This window comes from Nipponia nippon, unplaced genomic scaffold, assembly GCF_047370975.1.
Source record: "Nipponia nippon isolate SJK-2023a ecotype South Korea unplaced genomic scaffold, ASM4737097v1 scaffold_2, whole genome shotgun sequence".
In the NCBI taxonomy this organism is placed as follows: Eukaryota; Metazoa; Chordata; class Aves; order Pelecaniformes; family Threskiornithidae; genus Nipponia; species Nipponia nippon.
The window spans coordinates 119,727,447-119,744,135 of record NW_028262336.1 but is presented as its reverse complement, the minus strand read 5'-3'; the positions used below and the strand labels follow the sequence as shown (position 1 = coordinate 119,744,135).

At 45.0% G+C, this 16,689-nt stretch overlaps 1 protein-coding gene across 1 annotated transcript; it reads right to left on the bottom strand.

The window, feature by feature from the left end:
- Positions 1 to 641: 641 nt before the first annotated feature.
- Positions 642 to 16,267, bottom strand: LOC104017345 (transmembrane 4 L6 family member 1). Its single transcript, XM_009470366.2, has 6 exons — positions 16,157 to 16,267; positions 12,982 to 13,157; positions 7,737 to 7,802; positions 2,129 to 2,274; positions 1,164 to 1,350; positions 642 to 662 (listed from the first exon to the last, which is right to left on the bottom strand). Exons 2-6 carry the CDS (start codon positions 13,150 to 13,152, stop codon positions 642 to 644), a joined length of 591 nt encoding a protein of 196 aa, XP_009468641.1. The 5' UTR covers positions 13,153 to 13,157; positions 16,157 to 16,267.
- Between the last annotated feature and the right edge of the window lie 422 nt (positions 16,268 to 16,689).

Sequence of the window (16,689 nt, the reverse complement as noted above, 5' to 3'; positions counted from 1 at the left end):
GAGCACAAGGGGATTTGGCTCCAGAGCGGCTGAGGGAGGCTGAAGACTACGTGCTTCAATTGCGTCTGCAGTGTCACAAATGCCGCTCGATATATTCTCTGCGCATCCTAATTTAAATCTGGGAATGCCTGGGTAGCAAGTTAATAGGAACAGACAGGTGAGCTCAAGGTGGGATTTGGAGGGGATGGGAGGTTATTTACATCCAGCCAGAGAGCGCCTGCTTCATGCAGCTGATAAATGCACACCTTAACAACGGTTCAGTTTCCCATATACACAAGAGGGCAAGTGGTGAGCTTTAATCTGGGGACCTTTGTGTTTTATGCACAAGTACAGCCGTCAGGACCAGTCAGATTAGTGTTTTTGCCAATACCTGAGATTTAGCAGGAATTTATATATATATAGGAATATATATATATATATATAGGATTTTATATATATTTAGAGAGATGAAAATTTGGTGTCTCAGATCTAAATGTCTTTTTCCACCCTGACTTCTTCATAAAATATTCATTTTGCCTCATGAAACTCCTGAACATTTTGGGCTTTATTTGTCATCCCCCCATAAATACAGCACAGCACACTATCCTTATCGTATGTGAATCGGCAGCTAGGGGCTTGTTCTGGCATTCCCTGTAGGTCAGTCACATTCCAGAAATATTTGTCTGAAAGGCAATGAATGAAAGATGATCAATTAATATTCCAGAGGGATATCAGACTTAATGCAAGCATCTTGTACAACGAAAATAAACAGTGAAAAGGAAGCAGTGGTGATAAATGAAACTTGAAAGAGGTTTTCTTCCATTTTGTAAAATGACATTTTTACTACTGTTGACCAGCTAAAACCACTTCTACTTCTCTCTCACGGATGTTGGGCAGTCATTCCACTTTATCAAAAAGTCTTCTTGAATAGGAACACAACCATGCAACTGAGTGTGTCAACACATCACACTGCTCTGCTGTTTTGAAATATCTGAGGACCGTGTTATCCCTGACTACAATGTGAGCGACAGAGAGCGTGCAAATGCATGTGTACTGCCTCAGCTCCCCGGAGGAGCTCATGCAGGGGCTGTGCAGATCTCTCTGATCATGTACCATTCCCAGATCCTGAAAAATAAAAGTGGTAAGAATGTAAAGCACTCTGATACCTTTTACTGCATACCAACCTTTCTTTTCCTCATACATGTGCCACATATGAAGCCGGTAAGTCCATTGATGACTTGAATAAAACAAAGAATAGCTTCAATCACACCAATGGCCAGGAGAACAGAGAAAAGGACGATATTCCAAAGGATGATGTTTTCAGGTTCTTTGCAAATGCTCCATGTTGTCTGGTTGAACAAGTAATTGTCTCTGTGATAGAGAAAAATAGTTGGCAATGTATTAGAAAATAAAAATTCAAGAATGCTTTCTGTGTTTTCTGGCATTACATTTTCTGAACTTGATTGCACAAAGTGACTCTCAAATTCTACTACAATTGGTAAAAGCTGATGATTGTCTTCAGAATTGCCTTTGCAGAGGTGCAATTGATGCTGGGGAAGAGAGCCACATCTGTACTTTGTCGCACGCCCGAGAATCTCCCTTTTGTTTTATGGCAGTGCTAACAACTAAAGGGAAAGGTCCCTAATGGTTTTAAAATGTGTCTCCATGTTCTCCATTCCTGCTGTGGTATCTCAGCCCAGTCCATCCATCATCTCTAGCTCTGGCTTGAAAACTGTGGTTGCCAAGGTTAACTTTAAAGAGTTAGAAAAGATTTTTGCTTTGCTTTTCGGAAGTAGGTAGAGTAGACTCCATTCATGATAATTTAACAGATTAATGTGGCATACCTATTGAACATTTCTTTTTGACTCCGGTGGGAGTCACAGTTCAGCAGCCTTTTGAAAGCATGGTGCAACTGGCGCAAGGGGCTGCTGACAAGCACAACAAAAGAAACTCAGGCTGTTTGCCCAAAGATGATCCTTGGTCAAAGAGAAGACCAGCTGGAACACGCTGGCTCAGAGAACTGTGAATTTATTTGTAGACTGGATGGACCAACAGTTCACTTTGGAAAAATTCAAATTTGCTATAAAAAGATGTGAGCGGGGGGGGGTTAGGGAAAGCAAAGTTGGAGGAGCCTGTGAGTCATACTCACTCCAGAGTGTTGTTCCTGAAAGGGTAGAGGTATTCTCCATCACCCGTGTCACACAGAGGGCCTCCAATCAGCCCCAGTGAGGAGATAACCGCACAATATGCTCCTCCCGCGAATCCCAGCACAGCCAGGACCACTGACAGCAGCATCTGAAAGGGAAAAGACCTTCAACATCGCATGCACAGAGGCACTGAGTAGCATGGAAAGCTTACACTGAATGGGAAGGAAATTATCTTTATCTGTTTCTTACTATATGCTGAAACTTGTAGTGATAGTATGATAATTGTGGGAATAAAAAACAGTTGACTTTTTCTGACTAGTGCAGCTATCGTAGATGTGAAAGGATTTCAGACTGTATTTGTTTTGCTTTTAAAAGTGGGTAAGCCCAGAGCTTTAATTATTCAGTGTTTTATACTTGACCAATCAATTACGAAAAATCTGGTGGTCTTCTTTCAAAAAGCCAATATGAAACCAGTACTGGCTTGATGTGGTCCGCAACATGTGCCTTGGCATTTCCACCTCTTCACCAAGAGCACCCTTCTCAGCCCTTGTACCAACAGAAACTAGCAAGCAACTACCGAACCAAGTATGAAAGCGACAGAAGATGCAGTAGTTGTTTTTGCTAATTGATGAGGAATGCAAAAGAGCCTTTCTTATTGCTGCTTTGCTTCATTTTGCAACAGCATGACATGTGGTTACCACTGCTCGTGTTGAGAAATGTAATTGTGCTGCGTGTGGCAATGAACCAGCAGTGACTTCGAGTTATATGTAATGCACCTGTACGTTTTACATTGGCCACTCCCACAGAAACGTTACCTTTGCTCTGTTTTGGGGTAGTTTTCTATTAATGGATGGAATGTATCTGGTTGCTGTTTGTATATAGAAACAAGAATCTCAGGCGGGTGCTACTGGTGTTGTATCTGGCACGGGCTTCCCACTAGTCTTGTTAAGAGTCCCGGCCTGTGGTTGTTCACAACTCTGCCAAGAAGGAGAAGAGAAAAGGAAACTCTGGAGCAGACTGACAGAGCCAGGGGAAGACCTGGACTAGGGGCAAGGCAGCAAGACTGCCTCGGAGTCAGGGCAGAGGCACGGCTGAGGAAGTACATGGGAAACACTCCCATCTATGACTTGGGTTTGAAGCCAAATACCTCTGGCAACATTTCCCTGTTGCCAGCAAATACCAATGAAATCTAATAGCCCACGAGGAAGGTAGAAACCTTCTTCTAATGCTAGCTGCTCCACAGAGTGCTGTGGTACAGAGTCAAATGGAAATATCCACCATCCACGCTGAAGTTTTGTGACATCGTCTTGAAAACTATTCACTATCCAAACGTGTTCAAGCTGGTGAATGCCATTTCCAACTTGCCACCCGATGACATTAGGGCTTTCTGTACAACCCTGCATGCTGCCAGTGTGTGAATTGACTAATTTTGTGTGTCCTTTTGCCTCTAAAGCAATCCTTGAGTTAAAAGTTGCTGGGATTTCTCATGAGATTTATTTCATTGTAACTGATTAATAACTGTCTTTTTTTGCAAAGCTGAACACCCTTTTTGTCTTTATCTGCATGTTGGCTGAGTTGCCTCTTAGCAGAGCTTCATTGTCAGCAAAATGTAGGTAATTTAGTATATTGTCCCAGACCAAAGCAGCGCTGGGTTGTAGCTGATGCACCGTTTCTCATAACAACATCACCAGCCATGCCTTGCAGTGAGGGTGACTGATACTCTGCCTGAAACGCCTGCCTACACTGAACCACTTCTCTCCACCTATTTTCTCATTTACTTCACTGTGCATTCTGCATCTTGGTTGAAGGATCTTAATTATGCTAATGATTGGTTTTAGCACAGCATAGCAGTATGGGCATCCCAAAGACAATTATGATAGAAAAAGTCAAATGGTCTTTTGCTACTACTATGTTTTATGATAGTGGTTAGTACTAGTAGTACTCATCAGTGCTTTGACACATGATTTTCTCATTTGAAATCTGTTGGCTGTATGGCTACCTTCATCTCACCTATTTCCTTTACTGTTTATACATGTTTATACAGACAAAGACTACTTGTCACTGAAAGGGGAGTCTGAAGTTGCTGCAGCTGTTTAATTGGCTCTCCTGGGCATTTTCTAGACACACAGTGGCATTTCCCCATTATATCTACTCTTCTGGTGTCTTTTCTGGAGGCTTGTCCCATATTCTATGGAAATCCAACAATTTTATTAACTATTGCATCATCTCAACCTTTCAGCATTTTCCCTAGCTGTACCATCTTCATTTATCACTTTTTTTGAAATTTTTTATTTCCTCATTTGTGTCTTCAGTTGCAACATGAGATCTAAGCTGGGATGCTTGAGTTTGTTGAAATTAGTTTCCCATGGTGTTGGCCTGTTCTCTACTTCTTGCAAAGGTTTAGCTGATTATTTTTGCTGATTTTCTTTTAATGTTTTCCCTGCTTTATCTTTCACACAGTTGGATTGTCTCTGATGAGCTGATGAAGACTTTCAGCATTCATTCTTTGAGCATTTGCATCAGCTGCTTTGGTGAAGTTACCAAGTTCCTCCTGTCCCAGCTTGTGCTGCTCTTTATTGCTCTGGTTCTTGCTTCATGCACATTTCTTTCTTCTTCTCTGTTTCTTTCTCTGTATATGCTTTTTTGTGGAATTAGCATTCTGTCTGGTTATCCAGGTATCTTTGCTTATCTAGGTTTATTTGTCTGGAAAGCTGCTATGGCTATTCTTGTTCTACTAGTAACTCTTAAGGAAGGCTTAGAGAGAAATACTGGAGTATGTTTGCTGATGCAACGACAGAAGCTGTATTTTGGGGAGCCTTTTTTCCTCATTGTGCCAGTGCAGTGGATGCTTTCAGATGTGCACACGCTAAGCTGCACGACACAGAAGCTTTCTAAACCTCTAACTTTCCAAAACCATTACTCCATAACAGAAGGACAAGAAGCCATCTAGGTATGTTTGCAGGCAACAATTTAAAATGGATTAATGAAAAAACTTACTCAATGCAGCACATAATCAGCGTGAGCTGGAGAAGTCAATAAGGTGAATAAAAGAATGAGAAATTTAGTAATTGTTATTACTGTTGTTGATACTTCAGCAGCATGTAAAGGCTGTGATGAAGTCTGAAACTATTAAACCAGGGATTGCACAAAATATAATAGGATAGAGTCCCTACCCTGAGGAAAATGGTTATGTTCTGATTGAATAATTATTCTGATTAGTATTAGTTCTTTAGCCTTTTTTTTCCCTATGAAATGCAATGCTGAGTATTCAGTGTAAATTATAACTTTATACCTAAAGTCCCCAAAGCAGAAAGGTGGACAAACTAACCTTTGGATTACAGAGGCTCCTGAGTAGCTCCAGCGTGGGCTATTTTTCTGCCAGTAGGTAGAAGTTGGTGGACAAGCCACCAAGAGCTGGGGACCCAGTATCAGGCCCACCCAGACACCTTGCAAGGAGCTCTGGCACCTTGGGAAGTTGCTGCCATCATGCATGTTTGAACCAGTCCCAGGGCTCCTCTGCTCTCCAGCGCCTGGTGATTCACAGCATACCCCGCCTTGAGTACACAGCCCATATGGTCAGGGCATCTGAGCAGCCCTGCTGTGGGTGTCTGTGCATTTCCTCCCGCTGTCCCCAAAGCAAAGCTTCCTTGAGGTTTCTTCTCCTGAAGAAGCACTTCATTAACCTTCAGACCTCCCTGCAATACTCACCTCTTTTTGCACGCTTGGAAATCACTCTTCCCCAGGAGCTGTGCAGGGGAAACAGTTGTTTTTAATTCCGTTCATAGCCACTCGCTCTTTGCTCAGGTCCCCATCACATCTCTACATTGAGCCACATTCTGTTTAAACCGTAGGGGGACTTGTAGAAGTTCAGCCCTTTCCCCCTCAAAGAGGTGGGCAATTCCCACAGTCCCAGAAGACAGCATTTTCAAAGATATACTGTCCTCATCGAGCCTGTTCTCTGGTTTGAGTAGCTTCATCACCTGGCCATCAGCTACCTCTCTTTATACATATCATAGCACATAATCAAACTATTTCTCAACAATGTCTATTGTGTTCCTCTATAACAGCAAATAAGGAAGAGGAGGAACAGCTTGTAGGTAACCGATCAGTGATGGGAAGGTGCAGACAGGATACCTGGCATCCATGTGCTGCTGCTAGGAATGGCTCAGACAGCGAAAGGGTGGTGGAGGGGAGCAGAGGAGTGCCGCGGATCTGCGGGTGTGGGCTGCTGGATGGCACTGTGCTACCACCTGCACCAGTGGGCTGGGGGAGTGAGCCCAGCCAGTCTGGGCAAGTTTGACTCTGGGCTCTGTAATATTTAATGCTGGGATAAAGGATGGAGAAGGGAGCCCTGAGGTGCTGTATGAACTGAACCTGGTTCAGCTGAATTTTCCCTTGTGATTTACCATGTTCAGCAGAGCATGGGAACGGCCACAGTATGGCTGGTTTTCACCACTGCTTTCTACATCACTCAAAACCAGGAGAAGCAGCTGGCTCAGGCACTGGGTTCAGGGTGCCTGGGTTCACATCCCAGCTCTGCAACTGGCCTACTTGGCCATCATTAGCATCCCCGTTGTGCATGTGACATTTGGTAAAATCAGTGTAATGACATGTCCCTTGGGATGCACTTGCTGACATCCTAATGAAGAATATTATTTTGGTATTATGAATAATGAATTAACTTAAGTAAAACATCTTGAAGGGGTAAAGGTCTTCTCATGGATCAAACTAAATATTAATTGAAGAGTACAGAAGAGACATGCTTTATTGTATGGAATCTCTCATTCCAGGCTGCTTCTGGGAAGGATGCAGACTAAAAAAACATTTCTAAGTCAATTTATTCTTGCTAATAATGATAGCCACATAGAAGTCTGTGCCCAGGGCTTGAGGATTAATAGAGATGCCTGTATAACATGTTGCTTTATAATATTCTTAATTATCAAGGGAAAAAGTCTCTCTGTCCAGACAAAGGATGACAGAGAGCCCAAATTGCATTTGCACCTTTCATGGGCATAATGCTTGGGCAAATGCATGCTACGGGTCCAAGCCTTCCATGGGGACCAGCCTCCAGGAAGCAGTGCTGGCTCCTGAGTGCCGGCAGCAGCTCAGGCTTTTAGCATGGGCCTGCAAAGTAGGGGACCTATCTGCCCCTACAGAGGTAAGCAGGGATAAAAAGCAAATTGCCATGGAAGGGGATGGAGGAAACAGGACCAGCTGAAAGCAGAAGGAGCAGGCAGCTGTCTCAATCTTTAGGATCACCTTGAGCAGGAGGAAGCTGGAGACGTGCTTTACTTTATGTGGGGTGAAGTGAAGTAGCTTCGTCCTCCTCTGCTCTCACCAATGTGGCTAAATGCTCCAGTACCTGCTCTGGCTGAGTATGATTTCCCTCGTATCAGTGGCTGCAGTATCATAACATTCTTGTTGGCTAACTGAGCTCTCAGCCCCAGCCCAGGGACGCTGTAGATCAAGCTCTTCTTCTGCATTTCCCTGACATGGCTGTTGATGGTGGTGTGATGGTTTGTCACTGTACATTTCCACCTGATGAGCAGCCATTTAAGAGCTATTGTGCAAATCCTATAGTGCCATTTCAACACATAAGTATCTACTTACCCCACATCTGTTAGCGCAACATCCTGCTCCGCCTGCTCCCAGCATCATGAATGCCGGCAAAATAACCTGTGAGAAAAGCACAAGCCAAATTGGTGTGCAGGACTTCTGCTGGGATGGTTTTTAAAGTCTAGGAGCTGAGGCATCATGTTCCTCAAATGCAAAGCACCTTCTGCCTCTTCTCTATGAGTTACACCCACTTAGATGTTGGTACTTGCTGAAGAGTAACTCAGGAAGAAGCGTGGGATTACCGCTAGAGCTGGCTGGCAAGTTTCTGGTACAGTACTTCTGGCTGCTGAAGCTATACTGCTTTTCAGCAGGGGCTTCTTGTTTTTTTTTTTTTTTTCAGGAACAAACATGTCAGTTTTGAGAAAATGGAATTTCTGCTCAGAAAAGATGCATCACAGGAGTAAGAATTATGTCACTTTAAATCTTCTAAGCATCGTGCTCTGGATTATAATTGGGAAATCAGTCTTAAACTTCCTGAAACACATCTGACTTCAGTTCTTTGTGCTAAGCTTCTGAAAAACCTACAAAATGGGCTTCACTCAACAGGGAACTCCCAGTTCACATCGGCTTTCTCCAGGGTAATTATCAGGTGGAGCTGGACCGATACAATGGAGTCAGCAACCACCTGTGTCTCAGGATATAATGCCACCTTACAGAGGCACTGTGGAGATAGGAAAAGCTGCATTTAGTTTGGTAGCTAGAGGGCAAGAAAGCTTTTGTGGGTCTAGCTATGCAGCCAGAGCATTCCTGCTGCCTTGCTTCTGCCCACCACTGCTTGTGTAGGCATCTCAAAGAGCAACGCAAGAAAATGAGTATTTGAGAAAGTAGGAAATGATCCCTGTAAAGTTAATGAAAGAAGGAGAACGCCCCAAACAAACAACAAAAAAGGTAAAAGCTGTAAAAACGGCCTGACTAGATGTTGGAGAGATATTGTCCCATGTAGGGCACAAAGAGCAGAATGTCCATGTGTGGTGGGTTGACCCTGGCTGGACACCAGGTGCCCACCAAAACCTCTCTATCACTCCCCTCCTCAGCTGGACAGGGGAGAGAAAATATAATAAAAGGCTCGTGGGTTGAGAGAAAGACAGGGAGATCACTCAGCAATTACTGTCACAGGCAAAACAGACTTGACTTGGGGAAATTAGTTTCATTTATGACCAATCAAATCAGAGCAGGATAATGTGAAATAAAACTAAAACTTAAAACAGCTTCTCCCCACCTCTTCCTTCTTCCTGACCTTAACTTCACTCCCAGTTTCTCTACCTCCTTCCCACGAGTGGTGCAGGGAGACAGGGAATGGGAGTTGCAGTCAGTTCATCACACACTGTCTCTGCCGCTCCTTCCTCCTCAGGGGGAGGACTCCTCACACTCTGCCCCTGCTCCAGCGTGGGGTTCCTCCCTCAGGAGACAGTCCTCCATGAATTTCTCCATCATGAGTCCTTCCCATGGGCTGCCGTTCTTCATGAACTGCTCCAGCGTGGGTCCCTTCCATGGGGTGCAGTCCTTCAGGAACAGACTGCTCCAGCGTGGGTCCCCCACGGGGTCACAAGTCCTGCCAGCAAACCTGCTCCAGCCTGGGCTCCTCTGTCTCCATGGGTCCACAGGTCCTGCCAGGAGCCTGCTCCAGCATGGGCTTCCCATGGGGTCACAGCCTCCTTTGGGCACCCACCTGCTCCGGTGTGGGGTCCTCCACGGGCTGTAGGTGGATATCTGCTCCACCGTGGACCTCCATGGGCTGCAGGGGGACAGCCTGCCTCACCATGGTCTTCACCACAGGCTGCAGGGGAATCTCTGCTCCGGCACCTGGAGCACCTCCTCCCCCTCCTTCTTCACTGATCTTGGTATCTGCAGGGCTGTTCCTCTCACATATTCTCACTCCTCTCTCCGGCTGCAGTTGAACAGGTTGGGTTTTTTTTCCCCCTTCTTAAATATGTTATCCCAGAGGCACTAGCGCCATTGCTGATGGGCTCGGCCTTGGACAGTGGTTGCCAGTCTTGGAGCCGGCTGGCGTTGGCTCTATTGGACACAGGGGAAGCTTCTAGCAGCTTCTCACAGAAGCCACCCCTGTAGCCCTGCCGCTACCAAAACCTTGCCTCACAAACCCAGTACACCATGGTGAATGAAGCCAGAGGAATTTATGTGTGTGAATATCTCTGTTCGATTGTGTAGGACAGTGTTATGAAACCTGCTTAGATTTGCAGGCCCCTAAATATTTTTCAAAGGATTTTCTCTCTGTTGCCTTTTATGCACACCCCAGAAGCAGCCTCCAGCACCTGTGTTGGTCGCTGGACCACAGCGGGAGGCCTACAGATGTAGAGCATTGATCTTAAAAAGATGTTCTTCTTCCTGGAAAGAAGTCAGCTCTTAAATAATCACAGGTGGTCCCCAAGGCAGCTTCAGCCCCAGCATGCCACTGTCTAGCACTCAGAAGGAAAGCTAATACCTCTGCCCATCAAACCAACACTCCCTTTCCTCCAGGGCTATCTTTCTTCTTTGGAGGTTTCCCATCTAAGTTGTGAACACCTTTGTACTGTGTATTAGCCTGGCTCAGGATGAAGGGTTTGCTTGGCAGCTTTCTTTTTTTTGCAGTGCTTGATTATAAACACCTGCCTTTTGACATGGGAATGAGAATTTGCTAGATTTGGCTGTTGTCAGTAAAATGAGGGTTGAGCATAAGCCATGGCTCAGTCAGGCATTTCCCAGTGTTGCACATGGGCTTTCCATCAGGAAAGACGTTACTATGACACATGGAGCCAGTCTTCCTCTCTGTACACCCTAAACTTTTGAAATAAGGAAATGGAGAGGTTTTCACGTCACATAAATTTCCATTAGAGAAGCAGCAGAGGAGGAGGAAAGGGTGGGGCCGGCTGCTCAGCCAAAGAGTCCGCTGATGACCTAGGCATCAGTCTACGGATGAAGTTCTCAGGTGGAGGCAGGTTTTCTGGCTCACAGAGCCAGGCCAGGCTGTTATGAAGTTTCCCCCACAGTCCTGGCTCTGGAGGCTGTGTCCTGATTACGGAGAGATTTTCCAGCCTGTTGGCATGACTTTCCTGAGTTTCCTTTGGGGAGAAGATGGGTGCATGGGGGAACACAGTGCATCCCGGTCGGTCCTCACTGTGGAGTCAGGATACAGCCCAGGCTCCAGTCATGGGGCACTCTTTCCCCTTGCTTAGATCCCTATGAGGCCCAGAAGCCAGTCTTCATTTTTCCATGCTTCCAGCACCTGGAAAATGGAGCTGATGATAATGCTTTCTTTCCCCTTCTCTTCACCTGTGGGCATTTGTCATGCCATTTTCTGGAAAAAATGTACACTCAACAGCATTGTTTGTGGATCAATAATTACTCCTAATGCTGTGTTTTGAAGGTCAATGCAAATTTTTCCTCCCCTTTCACTTACTGTTCTCATTTTTGATGTACGTGGTGCTGGCCACAGGCAAGCCTCTGTGGAAGCCTTAAAAGAACGCACGTTTTCAATGAGCCTGTGACGCTCTCATTCCTAACATCTGCCTTTCCTTTCATTGAACGCCAATGACTCCTGGGCTTGCAGTGATACGAATTTTCCACAGGTCTCTCATGTAGTTCCACTTCTTTCTTTAGGCTGCCTTCCACAAACTCATGCTTACGCTCAAGCTCAGCATGAGTAATAGGCCCAAGTGGTAGCTGGAAGAAGAAGCAGGCAAGCTGCTGTCGGAGAATAATTTATTAAATGATCTTGTACCATGTTTCTGCTTTGGGAAATATGAGTCTGAACCACATCCATTGTAGCTTTTCCATAGACTTAAGTGGTAGCTGCATCATAGCCTGACTATGAATGAGTGTTGTGGTTTAACCCCAGTTGACAACTAAGCACCACACAGCCTCTCGCTCACTCTCCCCCCTGCCAGTGGGATGGGAGGAGAGAATCGGGAAAAAAAAGTAAAACCCACAGGTTGAGATAAAGACAGTTTAACAGGACAGCAGAGGAAGAAAAAAATAGTAATAATAATAATGATGAAAGAATATAGAAAACAAGTGATGCACAATGCAATTGCTCACCACCCACTGACTGATGCCCCGGCTGTCCCCGAGCAGCAATTGCTGCCCCCCAGCCAGCTCCTCCAGTTTATATACTGGGCATCACGTCATATGGTACGGAACAGCCCTGTGGCCAGTCTGGGCCAGCTGTCCTGGCTGTGCCCCCTCCCAGCTTCTTGTGCACCGGGCAGAGCACGGGAAGCAGAAAAGTCCTTGACCAGCGTAAGCACTACTGAGCAACAACAAAAACCTCAGTGTATCAACATTATTCTCATCCTAAACCCAAAACACAGCACTACAGCAGCTACTAGGAAGAAAATTAACTCTATTCCAGCCAAAACCAGGACAATGAGATTTGCTTTTCTCTAAGTTAATTGTTCTTAAACATTCGGTTTTTTGACGTACAGGTAGCCAGCTCTGTGCCAGTTTACCATCTGCCTAGGCTGCGTAACAGCCAGTACTTGTCACGTGCATGTTACTCGCTCAGCTGTTTATCTGCACTTGAGTGGATAACTGGAAGAGCATAAAGGGAGCAGGCTTTCTAATGACCTGGAAAGATCAGTATTCCCAAACACGTTCCCTTTTAGTTATGGATATTCACATAAAAGCGATCTTTCCTGAGTGGTGGAATGGAGAACTGGTTATAGAAGAGCACATACAAACCAGATCAAACTCAGAAGGAGGTAGGTGTGGGAACACAGAAGGTGTTTGAGATTTAAGCCATTCGCAGCTCCACATCCACTGAGTGTTGGCTGGGTCTCTAATGAATACCTACTGAAACATGTTTCAGTTTTGCTTTTAATGTTTTTTGTGAATTATGTGAGCATAAAATCAGTTAGAGGAGTAATGAGGGGGTGCAGCCAATAGTGAAACTCACCACCTTCAGCTGAGCTTAGGACCTCAGCTTTGCTTTGACTCATGGAGACATGAACACCCATGTCACCCTTCTCCACAGGGAGAAGTTAGTCCTATTGCTTCCTCCCGACTTGGAGTCCTGACATTTATTTCAGTAATACCTTTTATTCCTGTGATTAGGGACTTTTTCAGTCTTGAAAGTACTTTCTCAGTCTTGAACCCCAGCTTCCCAGTTAAGCCACTCACACATTTATGCAAAAGACGTTTCTATGACTTTTTTTGTTAACAGAGATTTTTTTAGCTCTGAATTTAAAACAAAACAAAACAAAAAAACACCCCATAAGAAACAGTAACAACACTTCTCTCTTACCAGTATCCCAGCTCCCAGAATGCCATGGAAAAACCAGACCAGATCGGTTATCTCGCTGAGCTGCAGAACTCGTCCGTTGGGGAAGTACAGGAGGATGTTGGAGACTATGGCACATGCCGCCAGCGGGAACAGGGTGATCCCAATGCACTTCGAACACTTCCCCGTGCACATGGTAGCTGAGGAAAGACACAGGGAGGTTTGGGTTACTGCAGCACAGAGAGCACGGGATTTCAGCATTTTTCTTCTTTAATGAAAGAAAAATCAATTTTGAAGCAAGAAGTGTTCCAGTTAAGACTTACACAGAGAATCCTGTTCTACAGAGCCTGTTCCCTTCAGAGACTTTATTTAAAATGGAATTATTAAAAACTGGAATGTTTAACTGAATTTATTTAAAATTGCCAGGACTAAACATGTGTTGGTACAAAATGAACGGAGAGTTTCATTGTAGCTGTTAATGGACAATTGTCTGTCCATTTGGAACATCAGTAACACAACCATGGCCACGCAAACTGATGCCCTGGCTGGCAGACTTCATGATGGGGCTAAGGCCTTGGGTGGAAGGGCAGGTGGCTGCACCAGGTTGTCTGGGACCACTGTCTTGGGAAGCTGATTTGAAATATTCTGCACTGAAGGTCTAGAAGAGCAGGAAATGACTGCCAGGAATGCCATAGAAACGTTCAACCCTGCCTTGGCACTGGGGCAGACTGGGGACCCTCACCAGCATCCCTACCTTCTCTATTTCAGTCAAAACTACACTGTCAGCAAGAATTGGAGAAACTTGCATTAGTGTTTCCTATGACGTGCTTATTCTGCAGATAAGGGTAGATAAGACTGTGGGTTATGGGGCTGATTGGCACCCATGCTAAAATATCTGAAAAACTGGAAGCATGTCTAATCCTGTGTCTATTTTCTAAGGGCAGGTCACAAAGCCATCCCACCTCATTTTCAGAGATCTGCTGTAACGTGTAAAACAGCAGCTTAATATTTCACAGTGGTCAGGTTCTTCTTTTAAAATCAAAGAGTCATCTTTTAAAATCAAAGAATCAACATAAATGAAGCACTGGTTGAAAGGGACCTCTGCAGGTCTCCAGTCCGACCTCCTGCTGAAAGCAGGACTACCACCAACACTAGGTTGCTGTGTCAGCCATGGCTTTGCATAGCTGAGCCTTGAAAACCCCCAAGGATGAAGCTACCACCATCTCTGTGGGTGACCTGTTGTAGGGCTGCCCCAGCCTCTTGGTGAAAAGGTCTTTCCTCATGTCCAACTTGAATCTCCCAAGCTGGAAATGTGGCTGTTGCTCCTCATTATATCCTCTCCCATTACTTCTGTCACTCCCTTACAAATTTCATGTAGGCTGCTATTAGATCCCCCTTCACCAAAGTGAGCAACCCCAGCTCATACTGCACTCATGCTGTGATCTATAGCAGAAGGGAAAATGCCGATCAATACAAAAGTGGATCCACAAGTATTTCTCCATGTCAGGTTGGAAATTTCAGACTATTGTAACTGAGATTATTGAACTTTCACGCTGCCGTTAACTTTATGGCATAAACTGATCACAACTTCTTCATGATGTTTTATCGTAGCTTCACTCCAGCTCAAGGCTTTCAAATGCATAAAAATACAAAATGTGAATCTGCAGGTTTCTGTCCTCAGAGAAAGTTGACAGTTGATGACAAAGATGGCTTTGCTCTACCACAAGCAGATTATAAAATGTAAGAGAAGAAAGATAATCTGGATACACACCATTTCAGTACACACACCCATGTTGCACACGCACACACGCACCCATGCACCCATGCATGCCTATGCTTGCTACGTGCAAATAGTTTTTGTAATAACCAAGGCAGTAAACAGTCAAATGTCCCTCAATTTAGTCATGTGCATTGGCTAATCCTGAAAGTTTTGTGACAGAAGTTCGTGTTGAGAAGGTATTAAGCGGGCCAGGAGTATGGAAATCAATTGAGGCTGGGTTCCCAAGCAAAAAAGCCCAGGTGAAAGATAGTATGAAGATATTTGAGAAAGCCAGAGACAGACTGAAACCGGCTTCGTTGACAGAACGAAAACAGCGAAGAGGTGAGGTAAGGCATGAAGACAGACCAATGTCCTCAGACCTCTGTCACTGAGAGGGAAAACAGAAAGACTTTATGGGATGCTGTATATTGCTGTGAGGTAGCTGAGACTGAGACTTCTTCTGAGTTTGCATTTCTATAGCAAAAAATTTGCTTTGCTCTCTGCTGCTACGAGTTTAATAAGATCACTGTGTTTATATGCCTTATCTTCTGAGCACTTTACAATCACGTTATGCTTTTTAATCCAGCTTTAAAACAAATTAACTGGCATCAAACTATTCCAGAAGGGTACATTTTTAACAGACATGCTTCTTGGTTTGCAGTCATTACCTATTGTTTATATAGTGCTCAAAATTGGGCAGGGCACTTTGCAAGCCCCAGCTTAGAGAGATAAAAATCTATGCAGACCGACAATGTGCAAATGAAAGATGAAGTGGGGAGGGAGTGGAGGGAAATGGAAAGAATATTGGGTATTTCACCCATCTTACTCTCAAATGCCCAATGCATTTGCTATTTTTTCACACTGACTTTTGCCTGTCTGCTTTCCTGTCTCGTTCTAACTTTTGCTTTTCCATGCGTTTGCCCAAACTCATCTACTTCCCTCCCTCCCAGAGAGAAGCAAACAAGCACAGGCACAGCCTGGCCTCCTTCTATAAAAGCTAAGTCTTGTAGGCGAGTTATAAATTCTCTTCTGCATCTTTCGCACATAGCCAGAGGGCTCAATTCTCATCCGATGCGAAGGAACATGACGCTTCTTTGGCTGGAAGAACAGGGGTTTACAGCCCATTCTCTCTGACCTATCTCAATACCACTTCAAACTGCAAGGAGACCTTACCTAAACATCAATCACCATACCTAGTGTGAGTCTCTACCACCAAAATCAATGCCACTTTGCTACCTGTGTACATCAGAGGATCTGACTGTGTTATTACAGCTTAGGAAAACACTCTGGATTGCCAGAAACACTCAAAACACTTTATTAATTCAGCAAACAAAAGCACTTTCTACAGCTTCATTAAGCAATGCAGCTAGAGCAAGCTTCTAATTTTTAACCAGCGTTTTCGAGTTTTGTGTTTTAGTGCTGAGGGAAGCAGGTAAATACCTTTGCTTACCTTCAACACGGGGCTCAGATGGCCTCCAGGCTCCAGAGTTCCCCGCAGCTGGCTTCAGGCTTTCCAGCTCCTCTCTCCTGGAGCGTGGTGGTCTGAGGGAGGCACAGCGATGTTTTCGGGCGACGGCCTCTATTAAACAAATAGCTGTTTCTCTCCGGGGAATGAGGAAATACCCCAAGTTATCCCTGGTTGGCCAGTGTGACGTTGGTGTGCCATCCTGTGTTATTGATTATTTTAAGGCAGTGTTCCAGTGGTCGATGCCTTGGCCCCTGGGACACGCATATCGGAGCAGTGGAGACCTTTTTACTGCCGCAACCATTTCAGCCATGCACAGTTTGACAGAAGAGGAGAGGCAGGAGATGGCAGGAGTGCAAGCACATGAAGAGGAACAAGGGGCGCGTGGCAGAAAATGTGGTTGAAGCACGAGGTGGTGGCACAGCAAAGTACTGCCGTTGGTGCGGAGTCATCTTCTGTGCAAAATTTGGCGCTGGCTTTGCTCCAAAGCATGCTGCTGGAAGAGTTG

Bases quoted from the DNA above. Each gene is read 5' to 3' on its own strand.
- LOC104017345 (XM_009470366.2), bottom strand. From the start codon at position 13,152: ATGTGCACGGGGAAGTGTTCGAAGTGCATTGGGATCACCCTGTTCCCG. The intron at 2,275-7,736 runs GTAAGTAGATAC...TTTCCCTTTCAG, and splicing joins GTTGCGCTAACAGATGTGGG to ATGCTGCTGTCAGTGGTCCT. The intron at 1,351-2,128 runs GTGAGTATGACT...TCTCTATCACAG, and splicing joins TTCAGGAACAACACTCTGGA to AGACAATTACTTGTTCAACC.